Genomic DNA, 22,164 nt, shown 5'->3' with positions numbered 1-22,164 from the left:
CAGCCAAGACTCGTCCAACGGGCCTCGTCCCGAGCCACGGTATCTCGATGAATTAGTTTATCGCCCCCAACTCAGTCGTGATTCCCTTATCCTTATACTCCTGCTAGACGTAAAGAAGGTAGTGGCAGATGTATTACATTAACGGGGTATGATAGTAAGAACATAAAAACTCCGTGCCACGACAACCGATCCACCGATCAGAGAGACAAAAAATCTGTCGCCATCAGAAATCATCTACGAAGCAAAATGCGGCGCATTAATAAACAGTCCCATGAGAATACCACCCAACGTGCCGGCAATCGGAATCGTCATGATCCACGCCAGCAGCAACAGCCCGACCCGCTGGAAGTTGACGGCCTTGAGCGTGCCATTGCACAGTCCCACCCCGACCGTAGCCCCCGTAATGCACATGGACGTGGACACCGGCAGCGAGTACTGCGAGAAGACCAGCACCGTGATGGCGGCTCCCATCTCCATGGAACAGCCGCGACTCGGCGAGTGGTAGGTGATCTTGTTGCCCATGACTATACTCCATTAGTATTGATAGCGATGCACATATGGTATTGACTTACCCTTCATGATGTTGTAGCCGTATGTAATCAGACCGATCGAGATACACGCTGCCAGCACGGCCAACTGCCACACGGGCACCGGGGCCTTGGCCGCGGCCGCGTTGCCCGTCGACCAGGCCGAATAGATGACCGCCCAGGGTCCAACCGAGTTACCAATGTCGTTGGCACCATGCGCAAAGGAGGCAGTGCAGGCGGTCAGCACTTGGATGAACGAGTAGGTGTGCTCGACCTCGTTGGGATACTTCTCGGCGTGGGCGTACACACGCTGCATGCGCTTGCCTTCAGGGGTGCCCGCAATACCAGACTGAGCGGCGTGGATATCGTAGTGCAGGCCATAGAGGAGTCCACAGACAATCGTCGCAGGAATGCGTTTGGCCAGAATCACCATATTGTGCAGCTCGTACAGCTGTCCAGGTCCCATGGGGTTGTCGCGGAGCGTGCGCATGGCCCAGCCCAGCGGACCACGCTGCTTGAGCAGCCGCTCGCGCAGCCGACGGTCGGATTGTTCGGTGAGTTCCTTGTAGGTCAGTTGCTGGGCTTCCCCGGCCACCAGTCGCTTCTCGCCTTCCTCGCTGCGGGACTGAATCGACTCCACTCCGGCCTGGGTGGACTTCTTGGCATCGTCGCCACGGAGGGTATCCGGAGAGCGGGCCGTGAGGTCTTCGGCGCTTCCCTGGACGACCGCGTAGTCCGGGACCTTGGCCTGCTCGCCATGAGTGACCGTGGGGCGGGTCAGCAGCATGGGGCCCATGATGAACATCCACCATTTCACACTGTGATCCTTCTGGATGACGCGCGCGTACACAAAGGGGACGAAGAAGAGCATGGACAGGACCATGACGCCACCACCGGTGCCCATGGTGACTGCGGCGATGTACCAGCTGGGCTTCTTGGACAGACCCAGACTGGGAGAGCCCTTGTACACGATGGACAGGGTGCAGATGGTAGCGGCAATGAGGAAGAAGAAGGGGGAACTGTAGACCGCCCACGGGATAGGGTTCTTGCGGATGAGCACGACCAACTTGATGAGCATGAAGATGGCCGCCCCAAAGCCGCCCGAGATGACAGGGGCCATGCCCAGCCCGGCGAAGATGGCGCCCAAGCCCTTTCCATCGTTCCATCCCCACTGCACCTTGGAGGCACCGACAGTAGCCACACCCACACCCGCCACGGCAGAGATGAGGGAGTAGGTGGAGGAGACGTGAGCGGAGTGGCGTGTACACCACATCACCCAGGAGGATGCAGCCGCCAGGGCACAGGTGAAGGCCAGCATCTGCACGCCGGCGTTACCCTGGAAGGCAGAGTTGGGGATGATGCCGTTCTTGATGGTATCCGCCGTGCGCGCGCCGACACAGATGGCACCCAGCATCTCGAACACGGTGCCGAAGACCATAGCCTGGCGATAGGAGATGGAGCGGGAGGAGACACTGGTTGCCCAGGAGTTGGCCACATCGTCTAGAGGAGAGGAACAAACATCATGTCAGCAAAGGTACGTAAGACAGGATCAGCACATGACTTGGTGTCACACTCACTTGCACCGTTGTTGTAGGCATCCAGCATGGCAAACAGGGTGCCGATGGCGAAGATGTAGTCGTACTGGTGCAGGATCGCCATGATGACTGGACTCGTGGGCTGCGAGTACTGCCAAGGAGAAGAGCAGGGGGGTTATCGGGGGAGGAGAGATGGGGAGGGATGAAAGAGAGAAAGCTGACGGACAGCCTCATGAACTTCCTCGCGGTCGAGCTGACTTTAAGAGAGGCCAGCGGCCACCAGGCGAAGCAGGACATTCACTCTGCTGCTGACCACGTGCTCCGCGAGAGTTCCCAGCGGGGATGGAGCCATCACCGTCCATCTCAGCCATCCGATCAGGTCAGGCCGCTGTTGGTCGGACACGTTCCTGCGTGGAGGCCGATGATTCGAAGAGCAGCGCGGGGGATAGACCCTCGACGGGACAGTCCAAGGGTCCGCCAGTATCAGGGAATCCTCGTAAACGAAGGGTGTGACAGGGCCAGACTCGGAAATTCGCGCAGAGCTTCACAGGCAAGCCAGTCAAGCCACGGATCAGGATCAGGTACTACCAGGCGGGTGTACACACTTCCAGCCAGTCGCACCAAATGGCCCTGCTGGGCATGGGCTCGGCGGTGGCTTGGCATCGCACGGCCTGCGACCCTTTTACACTGTCAGTCACTGAAGGAGAGTGGTATATACTGGTAACATCCAGATATACTTCGCTGGGAGGTCTGGGCGGACCCGTAGAGGCGTGTCTTGGCAGGCTGGGCGGAACGGCTGTTCTCCACTCTGCCTATCACCGCCGAGCGATGGCCCACGTGGGGATGCTGCGAGCGCGTCATTCGTAGAAAAGACGCGAGCAGAATTTCCAGAAACAATATCCCAGCATTGCAGTCCGCGCGGTGACTGGCTCGGTGTTACAGGCCAGAGCTGGCCACTAGCCTTGGCAATGCCAAGGTAATCTTCCGATGCGTGTGCAACACACCTAGTTAATGATGATGTATGGTACGAAAGTTTCTAAGTTACCCTCCTATGCACAAGTAACACCCACCACACGCGTCATCATACAAGTCTAGTATTCTATTGTCCATTAATGATTAGATTACAGGAAGTCACAGCACATTTTTCCTTCTCTTCCTTCCCCCTTTTTATGACTCTTGAAAGGTATTTAGTTCACCGGAATGTTCCGGTCCAGATAGCCACTCCACGTGGCCAGGCTGCGCTTCCACGGCGTGTTAGACGACCGCTGCAGGTCCTCGATGGCGCTGGCGTACTTGATCAGCGTCGCCTCCGAAAAGGCCGTGCCCATCAGCGCCAATCCATACGGCATATGCGAATCCTTATTAATGCCCGCGGGGAGCGTCACCACCGGGTAGCCCGCCTGCGCCGCAATCTCGATCGAGGGGGCAAAGTCCGGGGGCACCAGCAGCGCCGTGAGGTTGCGACCCTGGTAGTGCAGGGCGGCATCAATCCCTTCCTCCCGGCTGGTGCGGTGGCAATACTCCAAAGCCTGCCAGTAGGTCTCGTTCATCTCGCCCTTGGTGGCCAGCGACGCCAAGAATCCGTCTTGGCCGGAGGCAAAGGCCGGGTTGACGCCCGGAACACCACCCTCACTGCCGGCGTTGTCGATGTTGTACTGCACCAGATCCTCCAGCGACCGCATGTTGGTGTTGCTCAGTTCCGCCAGGTAGTCGCGGATGTTGTTGTAGAAGTCCACCTTGATGTACGAGTACTCGGACTGGTTGGGGTAGCCGCGCGTCGAGCCGTAGTCCCAGTTCCAGCCCGACGGGTCGACAATCTCCTTGTAGTGCGGCAGCTCGGTGCCGTTGATGATGGTGGCGCCCGCCGCCTCGATCAGGGCCAGCAGCTCCATCAGCTGGGCGTTCTGCGCGGCATCGTTGTACTGCCAGAAGGACAACCAGGGGAGACCAAACACCGCGCCCTTCAGCGCCGTCTGGTTGGTCAGGAACTGGGAGTAGCCGCCAACCGGGGTCTTGCCCTGCTGGGCATAGGTCTCGTTGTCGCGCGGGTCAATGCCGTAGATGGCATCCAGGGCATAGGCGGCGTCGCGCACCGTCTTGCCAAAGGTGCCCACCGTGTCCTGGTGCAGGGACTCGGGGATGACACCGGCGCGGGAGGTCAGACCGACGGTGGGCTTGATGCCGACCACGTTCGACCGCTCGGCGGGGTTGATCACTGTTCCTTCGTATTAGCATGACTCCTTCCTCCTTGGGTATTTTGGGATTAAGTACTCACCACTGCCATCCGTCTCAGTACCCAGAGCAAAGGGCACCTGGTTGCTGGTGACGGCCACACCGGACCCGGAGCTACTGCCACCAGGGTTGACGGTGAAGTTGTAGGGGTTGCGGCACTGACCACCACGGCCGGAGTAACCCTCAGAGTAGTCGTTGGAGCGCATGTCCGCCCACTCACTGAGGGCGGCCTTGCCCAGGAGTACAGCACCCGCCTCGCGCAGGCGACGCACAACATGGGAATCGCGAGGAACGACAGAGCCCACGAGGGCCCAGCTGCCCGCGGTGGTCTCCATCTTGTCTTTACTGGCGATGTTGTCCTTCACCAGGAAGGGGATGCCGTGCAGGGGACCACGCACGATCCCGCGCTGGCGTTCGGCATCCAGCGCCTGGGCGATGGCCATGGCATCGGGGTTGAACTGCAGCACCGCACTGGACAGAGCAATTAGCTAATCGCATTTTTGTAAGGTGATCATGCAATCAGAAGCCGCTTACTTGGTGTAGGGCTGCACCTGGTAGATGCGCTCGAGGTAGCACTGCAGCAGCTGGGAGCCGGTGAAGCGACCGGCCTTCAGCTGCGCCTGAATCTCATCGATGCTGGCTTCCTCCAGGGTGAAGCCATGGCAGTCCCGCATGGGGAAGAGATCGGAGCCATTGACGCCCAACTGGGGGAAATCATAGGGGAAAGGTTGGGTATCAATCTGCTGGGCCACGAGGGTGTCATTGACGGTGATGGCACTGGCGACGGCGGCCAACCCGGAGGTGAGGAGCCAAGAGGCAAAGGAAGGCATGGCGATCGTCTGTTCTTCTACTCAATTCCCTGCAGATCGCTGCCACGTGGGAATGAGATTGTCTTGGGAAGATGCGACAGGGGAGAAATAAAAAGAAAAATCCAAAAGATAGGCGAATAAAAGCAACGCCGATGTGTGTGTGGTTGGTTAAAAAGGCCGGCGCGGACTAGGCACCAACTGCGACCGCGCGATCATGCAAGGGACTGCAGGGGAGAAACCAGGGGGGCACACTAGATGGCCACTATTGACTGGGGAAGATGGAGAAAGAGTCCGAATGGAGGAGATTATTGGATCCAAGCCCGCGGCCAGAAAGAGTCATTGGCTGCGACGAAGGGGCAAAGACTGGATTCTGTGGGGATTACAAAAAAAGCGTCGGAAATGGGAAAGCCGAGTCATGTTGAGTTGAGTTGAGTTCATCGGCAAAGGCAGAGCGGACCGGCCGCCACAACCTTCGCTGGTATTGGCATCATAGGAGAAGAAACCACCTCGTATCCTGGCTCTCTTTCAACTATTCCCATGAGAAAAAGAGAGAAGGATAAGTAATGAGGACGGAAGGTTATTGAAGAATAAAATCTCACTCTTTTCCCTAAAAGATGCCGAGGGTGCAGTGCAGTGGATACTACTATATTCCTTAGTAGTTAGTCGATGGATAGGCGAGCACCGACCCGCCCGACCACGCCATCCGATGCACCCGATCTTGCTTCATCCTTTCCTTCGCCGGCAGGAATCTAGTAGTCATTTCCTGCATTTCCCTCCTATTTGAGTTCTAACGGGCTGGAGGGTGCTGATTCTACTTTCCCACGGGGTCCTTCTCTCCTGAAAACTCGTATCAAGAGTCGACGAATAGCTCGGTAACTCCTGAATCACTCCTGAGGTGTTTAGCATATGATTCTTATTAGGTAACTTGCGTCTATTCTTCGCGGTGTTTGAGCCGTTGTTAGTAAATGTTAGCACCGGTTAGCAATTGACTTTGTTAGGTGCTTCAGCCAAGCCTCCGTAGAACCAACCCAATTCCTCCTCATCCTAAACATGCTCAATTTACTACTAAGAGATACTAAGAGATACCCGGCCGAAAACAGCTGCAAACCCATCGAGATCCCGCAACGGTGTTTGATCGGTACCGATGGCCCGATCCAAGTCCGTTTTGCCAATCATTCGCTCCTACAGAAAGTCTATTCGGAAGAAGAATCTGATTGTGCCTGGGTCTTGTCGTCACGGTCCGCACAAAAATTTGAAATCATAATATAAGTTGAGACAGCCACAACTACCTTCATAACCACTCCACTTCCCCCTGGTCCAAGCGGAGAGAGAGAGAGAGAGAGAGAGAGAGAGACCTCGTTGTCGGTCTCTTCATCCCCTCTGCCCAGATGATCTAGATATCATCATCAGATCATGCCTCAGATCCCGGCCGACATCCAAACTGCTGAGGCCGAGGGCCACATTCCCGATGGTATCACCGCCGACTATCTGGCCGAGTCCCGCGATCGGCCCACCAAGATCGCCATCTGCTTCGTCGGCGCCTTGACCTTGGTGATCGTCCTCGCCCGTTGCTATGCCCGTCTCTTCCTCGTCAAGAAGTTTGGCTGGGATGATGCATTGGCTGTCTTCACTCTGGTATGCTTCCCCTCATCCTTCTGTTGCCCCGCAAACATGGCGGTTTGAGTTAATTTCGATTTGCATAGGCCATCTACATCGCCATCGTCGCCCTGTCCATCATCCTGATCGACATGGGCAGTGGTCGGCACATTGAATACATCCAATATGTCCTCCCTCTATCTCGCGTCAACGAGACCGAACGCTACGACTTTGTCATGCACATTCTCTACACCGTCGCCTTGTTCGTCTGTCGCCTGTCCGGTCTGGCATTCTATCAGCGTCTCGCCTCACGACACCCCAAGATCTCCCTGGCCATCAAGCTCTCCGCTGGGTTCTTGCTAGCCGCCTTTCTCGCCCAGTTCTTCCTCCTGCTCTTCCACTGCCTCCCCGTCACAGGACTCTGGCCCTACGCCTGGCAGCCGCAGATCAACAACTACACGTGCATCACCTGGGGAAGTGTCTACGTGACCAACTCCGCCCTGTCCCTGGTCTGCGACGTGATGATGCTGGCCCTGCCCTCCATGTTGATCTACATGCTGCAAGTGTCGCCGAAGCGCAAACTGCAACTATCCCTGATCATGTTCCCGGGTGTATTGTAAGTCTCCCCAATCCTTTCATAAATTTCTCCACTAATGTGATAACCACCAGAGTCCTCGTCATCTCCTGCGTCCGCCTCTGGCTCGTCATCATCGGCCAATGGTCCTCCGACGGCAGTTGGGCCTACGACCCCATGCTGGCCATCGAAACCTCCGAAGTCGGCGGCACCCTAATCGCCCTCTCGATCCCCGCCATGAAATCCCTCTTCGGCTCCTGGTTCTCCCACCTCAAGGCCTACTCCTCGCGGGCGGGCGGCGGAACCAGCGGAAAACCCAGTGGCGGGCCCCGCGGATACGGCCGCAGCTGGGACACCGGCGTGAAACTCAGCAGTCTTGGGGCCTCCCGCCCGGGAGGAGCAGCAGCGGACAACAACGACGCATACAAGGTGAATATTGGCGTGGGGGAAGGAGGAATAAACCCTAGCGTGCGGGCAACCACGACAGTGAGCGAAGGGACGAAACATTCGCGGAATGATGGGTCCTCGGAGGATTTGCTGATGGACGTGGGCTTGTCGGAAGAAGATCGACAATTGGCCTACAAGAATGGCATTCGTCTGACGGAGGAGGTGTCGATATCTTCGTCGCGGATATCGAGGCTGCCGCATTTATCGCGGTAGTAGACTTAGAAAGAGAAAAAGGCAACTAAAAAGCAATACTATAATAGAGCTGTAATATTATTATAATCATTATTATTATCAATATTTCCTCCGTAGTGGGGGTGGGGTCGCGCGGGGCCTTACCCCAGATCGACATTTCTAGTAAGAGTAGGAGTAGGTTCCTATGAGTGTGCTTTAGTAACTCGGTATATATGGATTGCCATGGACATGAATTTATTTGCATTTGTCTTTTGTGTAGTTTCTTGTCGAGGCAGTATCGTTGAGTATGAGTGGAAAATTGGAGTGAATGATGTAAGGAGGGGGTTTTCCGACCGTCGTGGCCACCGCCTCAGTCAAGAATCTGGGTCGTGCCATTCTTCGATGTTATCACGTGATTGGTTGACAATTCAGAGGTGATGTAACACGACGGCGAAATTTAGATATATTTCATTGTCTTTGTGATCGTTATATATAGTAATTGTCAAAAGCTTTTTATTCCAGTGTCATCCCATGTGGTCGGGTGATGATGAACTGCTGTCACGATTCTTGATCTGGTCCCTTGGTTGTGGTTGCGGATATATATCTCCGCAGAGGGAAGTATTACATGTACTAATGATCAGTACGTCATAAAAACGCCTAAGAAGCTGCCTGCTACTAGTACTCCTATCTCAGAGTTCAATATTATACAGTAAATATGAAGAACAATTTTCCAATTTTTTGCTTAACGGGGCAATACATCAGTTACTACTGAGAGCATATTTACCATGATACTATCCCACGAGTTTCTCTTAGCTCTCCCCCTATGGACTCAGGTCATCAATCGGTGAACCATAATACAAAGCCAACATAGTAATGTCGGTTGAAAAGACTATCCTGATTAGATTGGCTCTATCTATATTCAAGACGCAAAATACAGTCTTGCAATTCTTTCTATGCTTTTGGGAACAGCAGGAACAGCAGGGGCCACGGCATTAATTGCCGACTTATGAATGACCTAGTTACTACTACTGTTTCCTCAGTACGACTGACACGACTATGTCTCGTAGTACCGCGAGAATAATGCCTCACCACACAGCGACTCCTACAATCTATTAAAGTCGTTGGTCTAGAATTGTGGATTGAGGAATGTAGCTCAGTCATTGACAGACATGCAAGGATGTAGTGGCAGGCCTGACCGCTCTGCATATTACATGACTACTTATGTGACCACTGTCGTGTAATCGAAGAATACTACCATGAATATTACTATCAACCCCCACGATACCACCTTGTTGATGACAGGCAACACGAATCATCCCGTTTTATTGTTCGCCCTCTACAATCAATCTGACAAGGACTAGCAGTAATGTCCTCCCACGCCCTTGCTGGTCGCTGCAGGATGCAGTCTGTCGCCTGAGGTGTTACCCTGATAGGTAAACGAATCCCGAAGGTGCAGTAGAGACAGCAAGAAGAATAGCACGGTCCCTGCGGGCGATGCAAGTGATCCGAGCCCCGATAGAGTGATGACACCCGATGGACAGGAACTGACCATCTCAGCTGCAAGGGTCAATTGGGAGATCCTGAGTTGCTACTGGTGGTGAAGGAATAATAATAGGGACAGATCTGGGAAAGCTGCTGAGGGGACAAACAGTTCCTCGAGGGGAAAGGAAACAACCAATGTCAGAGAGACCCGCAATCACATGTCAAAGGATGCAGGAAGTGGATGAGAATGGGTTAGCGGCCCCGCAGGGTGCTTTGTATAGCCAATGGCATTGTTTCTAATCATATCGGTTGTCCTGATCGGGACTAACCGTCTCCCCAACCTGTGACGGTCGACTGCAAACTTGCTGGTGCGGAGTCAATCCCCGGTCGGTCGCCAGGGATCGGATCCTGGGGGGAGCAGTCCAGTCAGGTACAGCTCAGCCATGCAGGCTGATGCAGCTTGCCGCACACACACACAAAGAAAATTGCACAGACGAGATGAAAAAAAAAAGAAAATTGTGAACATGGTCAGGAACTGATACGATGAGGGAATTAGTGCAATTGTACATCACTACTGCAGGATACGAGGGATATACCGGGTACACATGCAGGCTGATACGTCTGCCATTGGTGGGCAACCGGGCGACATCTCCCGCTGACAGAGGGATTTCCCCTCCCCAATTTCTGGCGCAGAACCAGGGATTTCTGTCTGCTTTCCAAGGCATCACATCATGATGAGATCTGATTCTCTTCCGACCATCGGCTCCTCGAATGATGGAATAATGTGTCTCGATAATCTGCTTATCGAGCAGCCAGAAAGAGCGAACGTTGAGACCCCCACTAAACCCCTTTGGGCCACTCGTGATTTGCATGTGATTGAGAGCTCGCCAGTGACGGGCATCAATTGACGCTCACTTGCTACTTATCCTCTTGACCCCCCCCACTGTCTCCTTCACACTAAATTCTCAACCGCTGCCAGATATGGCTGGATTACGCTCTCCTCCCTCGTGTCCAGCAACGTGTTTGCTTTGTTTCCAGGCGAATGCCATGGAAACTCCTCCGGTGAGTTGCCAATTCTAATCCCTATATCTTCCACCTGTCCCCCCAATCCTCCTCGCGTTTCGATTCCCTTCCAGCTCTCACCGCAGAATTGACCTATCTGACACCTCATTTCTTTTCTTTTTCTGTCTTTAAGCTCTACCCTCGGGATTTAAATACCCCCATTAATCCATCCTAATTGCCTGCCGTCGACCGGTGGTCGCATTTTCTTCGCCCTCGTACTCCCCCCTTTGCCTCCCCCACGCGACCCCCACATACACAATGACCATCATTGATGTCACCAAAGACCTATCGGCCCTGTTCACCAAGCAGGTGCAGGCCACTCCGGATGCGCTGGCGCTGGAAGACGACAAGACCACATATACCTATGCGGAATTAGATCGGGCGGTCGAGGCTCTGACCCGGCGTCTGCACCACTACCGCGTCGGACGGGACACCCTCGTGGGAGTGTTGCTCCCACGCAGCAGTGACTATGTCATTGCCTGTCTGGCGGCTCTTCGTGCCGGCGGAGCATTTCTGGTGCTCGAGTTGGCCTATCCCCCCGAGCTGCTGGACGATGTGATCCGCGACGGCAACCCCGCCGTCATCATCACCTGCAGGGCCGAAGTCGGCAAGATCAAGGCCGACGTCCCCCTCATCTCCCTGGATGAACCAGCCACCGAGACGAATGGTGTTTCCGATTTGCCTCCCCCGCCCGCAGACGACGATCTGGATCGACTGGCCTTCGTGTCCTATTCGTCCGGAACTACGGGCAAGCCCAAGGGAATTGCCAACCCCCACAGAGCTCCGGTGCTCTCCTATAACCTACGCTTTGGGGTGCAAGATCTGACTCCCACCGACCGGGTGGCTTGCAATGTCTTCTTCATCTGGGAGATCTTGCGTCCGCTGTTGCGGGGTGCCGCCGTCGTGGCGGTGCCGGACGACATCAGCTACGATCCCGCCGCCCTCGTCGATCTCCTCGCTGCCAAGCGCATCACAGAAACCCTCATGACCCCGACTCTCCTCGCGACCGTCCTCGCCCGTCATCCTCACATCGGCTCGCGCTTGCCCCATCTTCGCACCCTGTGGTTCAACGGTGAGGTGGTAACCACCGATCTCGCCCGTCGCGCCAGCAAAGCCCTGCCGAACACTCGCCTTCTCAATTGCTACAGTGCTTGCGAAACTCACGAGATCGCCTGTGGAGATATCCGGGAGATGCTCGATGAGCAGGCACTCTACTGTCCCGTTGGGCCCCCGATCGACCCCAAGAACACGCACATTCTGGACGATAACCGGCAGCCGGTGGAGGACGGGGTGAGCGGGGAGCTCTATGTGGCTGGTCCACTGCTGGCTCGCGGATACCTCAACCTGCCCGAGACCACCGCCAAAGCTTTCACGGAGAACCCCTTCGATGCGACACCCGGGTCGCGTCTGTACCGGACGGGGGATCTCGCTCGCCGGCTGCCGTCGGGCCTTCTCGAGATCACCGGTCGCGTGGGATCCATGATCAAGTTGCGCGGGTACTCGGTCGTGCCCGCCAAGGTGGAGTATGAGATCACCAAGAATCTCGCGGTTCGCCACTGTGCCGTGGTGGCGCATGGCGAGGGCCTGGAGCGGCAGTTGGTGGCCTACATTGTCCGCGACCAGGACCACGCTGCCGATCGCCCGGTGGTGGAAATCAACGAGGCGGGCAATAGCCCGGGCGCACGTCGTACCCTCACCCAGGTCCTGGCACACTACATGATTCCGTCGCTCTGGGTGGAGCTGCAGGAGCTCCCCACGCACGATGTGACGGGCAAGGTTGACCTCAAACGCCTGCCGCCCCCGCGCACGGCCGATCATGTCAACGGGAACGGAAAGCCCGTCGAGCAGGACCCGATCGGCATTGATCAAGTGGCGGCCATTTGGGCCGTCGCTCTCAAGACCGCGCGCAACCTGTTGAAGCCCAGCGATGATTTCTTCGATTTGGGGGGACACTCCCTGTCGTTGGCCGACCTGTCCTCCCGGATGTCCCGACACTTTGGCTTCCGCGTTCCGATCGCGCGGCTGGCGGAAAACTCCACCTTGGCGGGCCATCTCCAGACCGTCCGTGCCATTCGCGATGGCCATACCGCCGCGGTCCAGGCCGACCTCCCCGCCGTCCTGCGGGCCGACTCCACCCTCGACGAGGATATCCGACCGTCCAAAGCGTCCATCCGCTCCGTCACCGATGCCGACACGGTGCTGCTGACAGGCGTGACGGGATTCCTGGGCGCCTTCCTCCTGCACGACCTGCTGGAAAGCACCTCCGCGCATATTATCTGCTTGGTTCGATTTACGGACCCGGCTGACGATGACCAGCCGGGTGGTGTGGCCAGAATTCGCCGCAACCTGCTGGATCTGGGGCTGTGGCGGGACTCCATCATGGAGCGCGTCGAGATCTTGCCCGGCAACCTCTCGCGGACCCGTTTCGGCCTGTCCCCGGACGCCTTCGACGAGCTCGCCTCCCGCGTGCAAGTCATCGTCCATGCGGCCGCCACCGTTAACCTGGTCTACCCCTATGCGGCTCTGCGCGGCCCCAATGTCGGCGGTACGCGAGAGGTTCTCCGCTTGGCATGCAAAGGGGGTGCGACGGTCCAATATGTGTCCACCAATGGTGTGCTCCCACCGTCTGCGGAGAAGGGTTGGCCGGAAGACGCCTTTCTCGGGGTGGACGACGTCCCCGACAAGTTGCTGGATGGATACGGCCAAACCAAGTGGGTGGCGGAGCAGCTGGTGCTCGAAGCGGGTCGTCGCGGACTGCCCGTGAAGATTCACCGCGCCGGCACCATCAGCGGCCATAGCCAGACCGGTGCCGCCAATGCCTGGGATCTGTTGTCGGCATTGTTCGTCGAGTCAATCAAGCTCGGCTACGCACCGGAAGTGGACGGCTGGCGGGCGGAAATGACACCGGTGGACTTTGTCAGCAAGGCTATCGTGCATCTGGCCAGCCAGACGCATGCTGAGCAAACCGTCTTCCATCTGGGCGATCCGAACCCGGTCGATACCCGCTCCGTCTTTGCCGCTCTGAATGAGCTGGGGTACCCGACCAAGTCACTCGCCTGGGACGAGTGGGTGGCCCTGTGGAATGAGAAGCGCAGTGCGGTCAAGGGTGGAGATGGTGGTTTTACGGTTGATATTCTCCGCAGTGGCATGCCCACGGTGGACTTCCTCCGGGGCATTGTCGTGCTGGACAATGCGGCCACGCGTCCTTTCCGGGCGGTCGTCGAACGGCCCAAGGTCGACCGCGCACTGCTGGAGACCTACACGCGGCACTGGTTCGCTCGAGGCTGGCTGCCGCGGCCGCCGCTTCGCCAGCAAGCTCTCAACGGGACCGCGAAGCCTATCAAGGGACCGCTCAGCGGTAAGGTTGCCGTTGTGACGGGTGCCTCCTCTGGCATTGGCGCCGCGGTCGCGGTCGCTCTGGGCCGAGAGGGTTGCCATGTGGCTCTCGCCGCTCGGCGTCTCGACGCTCTTGAATCGGTCAAGGGCCGCATCAAGGCCCACGGTGGCAAGGTTATTGCCCAGAAGACCGACGTCACCAGCAAGGAGCAGGTGGACGCGCTTCTGCAAGCTGCCAACGATGAACTTGGTCCCGTGGACATCCTCGTCTCGTGTGCCGGAGTGATGTACTTCACCATGATGGCCAATGTGCAGACGGAAGAGTGGGAGCGTACGGTCGACGTCAACTGCAAGGGTCTCCTCCACTGCCTGTCGGCCAGTGTACCTGGCATGCTTTCGCGTGGCGGTGGTCACATTGTCGCGATCTCGTCCGATGCTGGACGCAAGGTCTTCCCCGGCCTGGGCGTCTACTCGGCGAGTAAGTTCTTCGTCGAGGCGACGCTACAGTCGCTCCGCCTGGAGACCGCAGGCATGGGCCTGCGCGTCACCAGTGTGCAGCCGGGCAACACGGCGACGGACCTCCTGGGCATGTCCACGGATGCCGAGGCCGTCAAGAAGTACGGCGAGCCGTCTGGTGCACAGATCCTCGACCCGGAGAATGTGGCCGATTCGATTGTCTACGCACTGCGCCAGCCGGCACATGTGTCTGTTAATGAAGTCCTGATCGAGCCGCGGGACGAGCCGATCTAGTTGTGAGGGAAATATTTTAGAGTCGGATGGATTTACGTGAGCTCATGTATGACCGGTTAGATTTCGTTATAATTAGACATAGACTGTCCTCCATGGACCATCGCTATCGTTACATGATTGAATGAATTCTTGGTATCTTTTATTTCTTATCAGTGTGCAACATACAACGGACTGAACCATGAGATGCGTAGCAATCTATTCTCTTGTCACTAAGAAATCTATCCCAGCTATCCTATAGTCTCGTCTAGGAAAGTTGACCAGTCTTCCCGGCAAACCCGATCCAGACACAGCACGTTCTGTACACCAATTGTAACAAATAATACATTGAAAAACAAGTTTCAAAAGTAAAAGCGATTTCACTGGATCTAATAACGTATAGTGTACTGATTTTCCCTCCTGTCGTACACCAAATCCTGTGTCCTCCCTAGATCAAAATATATATCTAGACTCGATAGAACCCAAGAACGTAGTGAACTGCAACAATCCTATCATATTGAGAAAATGGTAACAGAGAAATGAAGAATACAAAATACTCGAATACATATACTTTCTAATAGATGACTGGATCACAATGAATCCAGCTTTCCTGTACTCAACCTCCGCCCTGCCGCCAAGACCTAGAGCTCCGTTAATATAATGCCCAGCTTTTGAGGTTTTCTGACTTACTGCTTGTGCCATAGCCCAAGATGCATCTTTATGAATGCCCACACCCCATGCAGCGACACCTGCAGATGAGCTCAGCTTCACAAAGCTTGCAATTTGCCCCTGGCTGGATATGAGCTGCATTTCTCTATCGACAATATCAAAGTCATAACCCAGCGGCTTAAGAGCAGTCAATATAGTGATCAACGGCTCCAGTCCAGTTGCCTCGAGTTCACGTTCTGACTGCCCTACTGCAACTCGTAGTTGCACATAGCTAGCATCCTGATCTGCATCGGGCATTCTAGCCGTGCAATCCACCAACCTGGCATCACCCTGCATATAATGTTCGCGAAACAAACGACTGATCGTCTCACTCGTAACCTCAAAGCCACTCGTATTAGCATGAGCCTTGACAATCTTCGTAAACTCGATCTCCAAGTCCCGTGGCAGATCAATGTGAAAACTCTCTTTGAGAAGCCAGGCAATGCCGCTCTTCCCGCTTTGGGAGTTCACCCTGATAACCGCTTCGTGCTTCCGTCCCAGATCTGCTGGATCCATGGGTAAATATGGCATTTTCCACTTGATTGCCTTCATAGTGTTCTGCCTCTGGACCTCCTCGAGTTTATTATATCCCTTCCGTATCGCATCCTGATGCGTACCGGTGAATGTGCAAAACACGTATTTCCCAGCGTACGGAGCGCGAGGATGCACCGGGATCTTGGTCAACTCTTCGACCATACCGACAACATCATTCAAACTTCCCAGGTTGACAGCGGGTGATATGCCCTGCGTATACAGATTCAGCGCGAGAGTGACCAGATCGACGTTTCCCGTGCGTTCGCCATTGCCGAATAAACATCCCTCGACTCGATCTGCACCAGCCAGCTGAGCGAGTTCAGCCGCTGCGACGCCACAGCCTCGATCGTTGTGTGGGTGAACCGATACGCAGACTTTGTCTCGCTCGGATATACCACGGCAGAAGAGCTCGACCTGGTCGGCAAAGACATTCGGCATTGCTGTTTCCACGGTTGTTGGGAGGTTGAAAATGATCTTATTCTCAGCAGTAGACTCCCACGCTGACTTAACAGCTTCGCAGATCTCAAGAGCAAATTCAATCGAGGTGTCTTGGAAGTTCTCTAGTGTGAACTCGAGTGTCCAATCGGTCTTCCTCATTTCAGCATCCGAGGAGTTCTTGGTAAGTTCGCGAATCAACCGCGTACACCGAACAGCAAGATCGATCATCTCGGTCTTTGTCATCCGGAAGACTATCTCGCGGAATATATCTGACGTGGAGAGGTGGATGTGCAGAATGACTTTATTGGCACCTCGGACGGCCTCGATCGTCCTTCGGATGAGGTCCTCGCGACAGGGCGCCATGACCTGGATCCAAGTGTCGTCGGGTACGGTCCCCGGGGTTGTTATGAGGTATCGGGTGAAGTCGAATTCGGTTTGTGAGGCAGAGGGGTACGACACTTCGATTTCCTTGTATCCTAGTTGGATGAGGGTTTGGAAGTACCGTAGTTTAGCAGCGCCGTCCATTGGCTGGTTAGTTAGCATCACAGATGAATCTGCATATGAGGCTGGGATGTTACCTGGACTAACGCCTGATTGCCATCCCTGAGGTCGGTGGAAAGCCATCGCGGAGCTCGAGTCAATGTCTGACCAGGCCATTTCCTGTTGCATATGTGCAGCTGGGGAGATGGATCGTATTTTTCTGCTGGTGTGGGTAGCCTAACATCAGATATTAGCTATTATAACTGCAGGTAGGAAGGTGTTTGATGGATATACATGGCGTTGATCTTTGATGGACCGGATTGACCCTGTATAGAGCAGTAAGCTGAATGACGTTGGTTGCCTTAGACAAGTAGAACTATTGGCTTTGATGATGCGAGATTTTGAGAAGGTTATACCACGTTGCACGTCGTTTATATAGATAATGATGTCCGATTGATATACATCATTGCACCATTCGTCAGTCGGGATATGAACCGAGCAGGCCCGAGCTAGGGAATTGCTAATATGCCACGAGATTACAAGCTGGAACATCGACACTGTGGCAAAGGCCCGGGGCTACTAGCTGCCCTCCAATCATCTACCCTATTAATGGTCAGCCATGAGCAGAGGGTGGTCAGATAGATCAGATCCTCCATGCTGTGTTACATACTCCATTGACGATATCGTGCATTATCACACCGAGATCGACATGCTTTATCTTGCTTAGATCTCACATCAAAAGCAAATATGCACTACTGAGGTCACTTGGTCTGTGTTGCAGGCCGCAATGTGACGAAACCTACAGTATCTGCGGGCAAAGTTGCTTATTCTCGGGATTTGGATATCTATAATTCTTCAGCTCCGATCATCTCTCAGCTGAATAGTCTCTGTTGTGTAACCAGATGTACATCCGCCTAACCTCCCCGGGAATCCGTGATGTCTATCACTTATCTCACCTGGTGCCGGCGACTCCGACTTCACGGTCGAACGGAATCTATTTACCTGCTCCTTTATCATGATGTGAGGCCTCTTCCACGGTAATGAACACCAGCTACCACACATCATGTCAGCAGACAAGAAAGAACTGTCCATCCCGGATGCAGTCCCTGCTGAGAGACCAGCGCCACCACATACTATCTTCGATAAATCTCAAAGACGTTTGTTAGCCGCTGTTGTTTCAACTGCTGCTACGTGTAAGTCACTATACCCCTCGACGAACCAACCTGGAGGACGATGAGCGTGTAAGAAAGGAAGATACTGATAAATCAGTCTCGACATTGGCATCAAACATCTACTTCCCAGCTGTGCCGTCGATTTCCCACAGTCTCAATGTCTCCACCGAGCTCGTCAACCTGTCCATTACCGCCTACCTCATCTTCCAAGGCCTAGCGCCGAGTCTCTGGGGTCCGATTTCAGACACCAAAGGTCGCCGGACCGCATACATCGGAACGCTATTCGTAGCTGTCTGTGCGTGTATCGGTCTCGCAGAGACGAAGAACTACGCTATGCTTGTCATCTTCCGATGTTTGCAGAGTACTGGCTCTGCTAGCACGGTTGCCATCGGATCAGGTGTGATTGGAGATATCACTACCCGCGAAGACCGCGGAGGATTCATGGGATTCTTCCAAGGAATGATGTTAATCTCCATTGCCATTGGCCCTGTTATCGGGGGAGCGCTGGCGGGTTCGCTCGGGTGGAGATATATCTTCTGGTTTCTCACTGCTTACAGCGGAGTATTGCTTCTCATGGTGATCCTCTTACTCCCCGAGACACTGAGATCAATCGTGGGAAACGGTAGTCGACTCCCTTCGATGAGCATCGCACATTATCCCCTGACTCTGTACCAACGCTTCAGTCGTACGGACTGGCGCGACACTGCACAAGATAACCGGCTGGCACCCAAGAAACGAACCGATCTGTTAGGCCCGCTCCGCATTCTAATCAGCAAGCAAGCTGCCCCGCTGGTGTTCTTCTTTGCAATCTACTTTGCCGTCTGGCAGATGACCATCACTGCTATGTCGACCCTCTTCAAGGAACATTATGGTCTCACGGAGATTCAATCCGGATTGACATTCATCGCCAACGGCGCCGGATCCATGGTTGGGACACTTATTACAGGGAAGATCCTCGATAGGGATTATCGACGGGTCAAAGAACGACATCTCGCACAACCCTCACTCTCATCAAACGATGAAGAAAAGAAGATATTCCCCCTCGAACGAGCCCGTCTCCGCCTCGTCCCCATCTTCGCCGGATTACAATGTCTCTCAGTGATGATCTTCGGATGGACTATCCAATATTCATCGCACGTACACATCGCCGTTCCTATCATCACCACGTTTATCACTGGCTGGACGGCGGTATCCAACCAATCCATCGTGACAACATATCTCGTTGATGTATTCTATGAGAGCAGTGCAGCAGCGAATGCGAGTCTGAATATGGCTCGATGCTGTCTTGCGGCCGCGGGGTCGGGGTTTGTTATGCCCTTGGTGAGGGGGGTTGGGTGTGGAGTGGCTTTTACGATTTGTGTGGCGGCGCAGGGTTGTGCGAGTGTGGGACTTTTGATTCAGTGGAGGTATGGGGGGATTTGGAGGAGTGAGATGGAGAGAAAGTTGGGGAGGTGAGTTGTATGTTTACTTGGTTAAAACACTGCTTTGGCGGATTGTGTTATAGAGGGGGTTGGTAATTGAAGCGATTACTGTGCGCTGCAGAGGATCTGCCATAGCCTGCGTAGATAGTCGTGGGGATGTCTGTATATTCATCGCTATCATCAAGTTCATAGTAAAGGGTGATCAGACGCGACATCAACATATAGCATCCTATCTATTTCTGTTGGTTGGCCTTTCGCTGCTCTCACAATAACAGCATCCCCCCTGTGCCACTCAAAGTACACCCCGTCATCCAGCGATTTTCCTCAGAACACAGAAAGCTATTGAAAACAAGTTAGTTTATCCCATCCCATGCTCATATCATGATGAACCACTCACCTGACCAACGGGGTAATATCTCCCACCTCGCCCATGCGACCCTCAGCCGGCGTAGCCTGAATCATGCCCTGCATGGCCTCCTTGAACTCCAGAGCACTGTTCTCAAACTGCTCTGTTGCAATAGGTCCCGGACTGACAGCATTAACCGTGATACCACTTGCCTGACCAAGTTCCGTGGCCCAAACGCGCACTAGTGCCTCCATGCCTGCCTTGCTGGCAGCATAAACGCCGGTCTGGGCGACACCCATGCGTGCCGCTGCCGAGGTGATGAGAACGATGCGTCCACCACGAGGCATATGCGGGACAGCAGCCTGGGTGAGGAATAGGGGAGCTGGCCACAATCAACATACCACTTGAACAAGAGTAGCATTCACGTCAGACATATTACCCACCCTTCAGATTAACAGCCATCAACCAGTCAAACAACTCCTCCGTCACGTCCTCTAGCGAACTGTCTTCACCATCCGCCGCATTATGAACCAAGATGTCGATGTTACCCGTCGGGTTAGTCTTCACTGCCGTATCGATGAGAGTTCGTCGATCGGTAGCAGCGGTGATGTTAGCCTGCACCAAGACATCTTGACCACCGGAGGAGGTCTTTGTGATGGCTTCTACGACACTTTCTGCGGCAGGCTTGGTCCGCTCGGATGTATATGTGATGATCACGGCGGCTCCGCGACGACCGAGCTCTAGGGCGATGCCGGCGCCGATGCCTCTGAACTATATTAGTGGCGGGAGCAGCTTGCTTGGAAAAAAAGAGTGATATGTGTACCTAGATGATCCAGTGACGATTGCTGTCTTGCCAACCGCGGTGACAAGAGGACTCGAGGCTTTACGGTGACCTTCACACCGCAGGGGCAGTGGGATGTAATGCCTAATTGGGAAGTCTAGACAGCATGGGGGTTTTATCAGCGAGAAGGATGGACTGCCCTGAATCGAAAGGTGAAGAAGGATGACAGGAGCGAACTGGCCAGGGTGTAGTCAAATTCTTTCGTGGACATTATGAGTCACCGGCTAGGTTCGCTCGAATGAAGGGAGTGAAGCATCGTCAATACTGGAGTCTCAAGATGCTGTTGCAGATGTCTGAGATTCACACTACAGATTGGGCCAATATACAGCTTGGGCAATAGCAATGTAAATATACACCGAAGAGACTACCTCAAATATATCCACTAAAAGTCCCGCGGCCGCTCACTCTCCTTCAACTCTGGGCAAAGATGATAGATGGGATCCATCTGTTCCACGTAACCACAGGCCGGCTCGCTCATAGCATAGCCCATGAACTCCAAAGTCTCCCGGTCATACCTGCGCGCGACATCCGCCGGCACCGCCAGGAACTGGTTCTCTTCCTGGCGCAGGTAGCCTCGAACGACGAACGTGGCGAAGACCAGTCGGTACTCGTCTTCGGTGATGTTGGATCCCCCTCCGTGGAATGCCGATGCTAGCATGATGAAGCCGTCGCCTTTCTCCATATCTGCAAAGATACATTGCTCGACCTTTGGAGGGGTGGTGCGATCTGTGCCCCTGTTCGGTTTTAGCTACATGCAATTCTATCAGTATTCGGAGACACCACCTACCACAGATGGCTACGAGGAATAAACTGCGTCCCACCATTCTCCCGAGTGACCCGACAGCCCGCTACAAAGAGGCCAACGGCGGACTCGCGCTCCATATCACGAACATCATCCCACTGTCCAATTTCGGCATGATAGCGATGGCTAATGTAATCGTCACGATGCAAGGGCTGTGCCTTGCCTCCAGGGCCGATCCTCATGGCGGTGCAGGAGTGCACGTACGGCTTGGAGACAGACATCTTCTTCTCCTCCCCCCACCAGTACCATCGTCGGGAAGTCAGGAAATGATCGCATACCTGATGGTAGAGCGGGTTCATCACCTGGGTTCTGGTGTAGGTCGGGCTATGCGCGATTAGGGACGGGGAGCGTTGAGTTTGTGCTGATTAATGAGCTATGACTGTCCCAGACAGAGAGCGAAGAGTTGACTCACCTGGGAAGAACGAGCCATTCCATTCTACATCTGCATCCAGACGAGGTTTGGCTTCCTTGTAGGCTTGATCGACATCGTCTGCCGAGATGAGGCCCTTGACGAATACGCCTCCATCTCGTTTAAGTAAATAGATGATCTCCTCCAGAGGGGTGTCTTTTGACACCTTCTGGACTTCGTCGCTGTATTTGCTGGGGTCAAACGGCATGGTCACTGAGTATATCTGAGTGCAAGACTGAACTGACTGAACTGTCACAAGCATCCAGCATCCATTCAGACCCAGCATATATATATAGTCAGACTCGAGCTAGTGTATGTGCAGGACCAGCAGTAACAATCATGTATGTCATGGCTACCCGCCCGGCGGTGAGAATTGCCTAATTAGGAAGAATAACCAGCCAGCTATTCTCCGCAGGGTCCGCCATGGATTCACCTGGCATCATCAATTTCCGCATCGCAATCCAGGCGGAGAAAAGTTCAAGTGTGCCCTGAAGCGACCTTTGAATCGGGAATAGG

At 54.5% G+C, this 22,164-nt stretch overlaps 9 protein-coding genes across 9 annotated transcripts; 4 read left to right on the top strand and 5 right to left on the bottom strand.

The window, feature by feature from the left end:
- Positions 1-234: 234 nt before the first annotated feature.
- On the bottom strand, positions 235-2,186 carry ASPBRDRAFT_116443 (inorganic phosphate transporter; the record flags this gene model as incomplete). The annotated part of the gene is made up of 3 exons (XM_067616983.1): positions 235-524; positions 573-2,027; positions 2,105-2,186. The coding sequence occupies 3 exons, from the start codon at positions 2,184-2,186 to the stop codon at positions 235-237; spliced, it is 1,827 nt and encodes a 608-aa protein (XP_067483934.1).
- On the top strand, positions 2,052-2,898 carry ASPBRDRAFT_416583 (uncharacterized protein). The gene has a single exon (XM_067624619.1). It carries the CDS (start codon positions 2,265-2,267, stop codon positions 2,784-2,786), a length of 522 nt encoding a protein of 173 aa, XP_067483933.1. The 5' UTR covers positions 2,052-2,264; the 3' UTR covers positions 2,787-2,898.
- Positions 2,899-3,249: 351 nt separating this feature from the next.
- Positions 3,250-5,124, bottom strand: ASPBRDRAFT_192801 (amidase family protein; the record flags this gene model as incomplete). Its single annotated transcript, XM_067620528.1, has 3 exons — positions 3,250-4,277; positions 4,338-4,765; positions 4,829-5,124. The coding sequence occupies 3 exons, from the start codon at positions 5,122-5,124 to the stop codon at positions 3,250-3,252; spliced, it is 1,752 nt and encodes a 583-aa protein (XP_067483932.1).
- A 1,248-nt stretch (positions 5,125-6,372) lies between these two features.
- On the top strand, positions 6,373-7,983 carry ASPBRDRAFT_39163 (uncharacterized protein). The gene is made up of 3 exons (XM_067624089.1): positions 6,373-6,738; positions 6,807-7,315; positions 7,369-7,983. The coding sequence occupies exons 1-3, from the start codon at positions 6,517-6,519 to the stop codon at positions 7,931-7,933; spliced, it is 1,296 nt and encodes a 431-aa protein (XP_067483931.1). The 5' UTR covers positions 6,373-6,516; the 3' UTR covers positions 7,934-7,983.
- Positions 7,984-10,693: 2,710 nt separating this feature from the next.
- ASPBRDRAFT_116972 (non-ribosomal peptide synthetase) lies at positions 10,694-14,521 on the top strand (the record flags this gene model as incomplete). The annotated part of the gene is made up of 1 exon (XM_067617041.1): positions 10,694-14,521. One exon carries the CDS (start codon positions 10,694-10,696, stop codon positions 14,519-14,521), a length of 3,828 nt encoding a protein of 1,275 aa, XP_067483930.1.
- Positions 14,522-15,087: 566 nt separating this feature from the next.
- ASPBRDRAFT_52246 (uncharacterized protein) lies at positions 15,088-17,209 on the bottom strand (the record flags this gene model as incomplete). The annotated part of the gene is made up of 4 exons (XM_067626869.1): positions 15,088-15,138; positions 15,188-16,705; positions 16,756-16,877; positions 17,074-17,209. 4 exons carry the CDS (start codon positions 17,207-17,209, stop codon positions 15,088-15,090), a joined length of 1,827 nt encoding a protein of 608 aa, XP_067483929.1.
- A 511-nt stretch (positions 17,210-17,720) lies between these two features.
- On the top strand, positions 17,721-19,284 carry ASPBRDRAFT_116971 (uncharacterized protein; the record flags this gene model as incomplete). Its single annotated transcript, XM_067617040.1, has 3 exons — positions 17,721-17,850; positions 17,912-19,188; positions 19,231-19,284. 3 exons carry the CDS (start codon positions 17,721-17,723, stop codon positions 19,282-19,284), a joined length of 1,461 nt encoding a protein of 486 aa, XP_067483928.1.
- Positions 19,285-19,513: 229 nt separating this feature from the next.
- Positions 19,514-20,648, bottom strand: ASPBRDRAFT_192796 (SDR family NAD(P)-dependent oxidoreductase; the record flags this gene model as incomplete). The annotated part of the gene is made up of 5 exons (XM_067620527.1): positions 19,514-19,589; positions 19,648-19,978; positions 20,040-20,362; positions 20,420-20,534; positions 20,615-20,648. The coding sequence occupies 5 exons, from the start codon at positions 20,646-20,648 to the stop codon at positions 19,514-19,516; spliced, it is 879 nt and encodes a 292-aa protein (XP_067483927.1).
- A 171-nt stretch (positions 20,649-20,819) lies between these two features.
- On the bottom strand, positions 20,820-21,886 carry ASPBRDRAFT_72569 (phytanoyl-CoA dioxygenase family protein; the record flags this gene model as incomplete). Its single annotated transcript, XM_067629171.1, has 3 exons — positions 21,652-21,886; positions 21,225-21,600; positions 20,820-21,171 (listed from the first exon to the last, which is right to left on the bottom strand). Exons 1-3 carry the CDS (start codon positions 21,854-21,856, stop codon positions 20,820-20,822), a joined length of 933 nt encoding a protein of 310 aa, XP_067483926.1. The 5' UTR covers positions 21,857-21,886.
- Between the last annotated feature and the right edge of the window lie 278 nt (positions 21,887-22,164).

This window comes from Aspergillus brasiliensis (assembly GCF_001889945.1).
Source record: "Aspergillus brasiliensis CBS 101740 unplaced genomic scaffold ASPBRscaffold_2, whole genome shotgun sequence".
In the NCBI taxonomy this organism is placed as follows: Eukaryota; Fungi; Ascomycota; class Eurotiomycetes; order Eurotiales; family Aspergillaceae; genus Aspergillus; species Aspergillus brasiliensis.
Note: the sequence above shows the minus strand (reverse complement) of the source record. Positions and strands in the feature narration are given on the sequence as shown.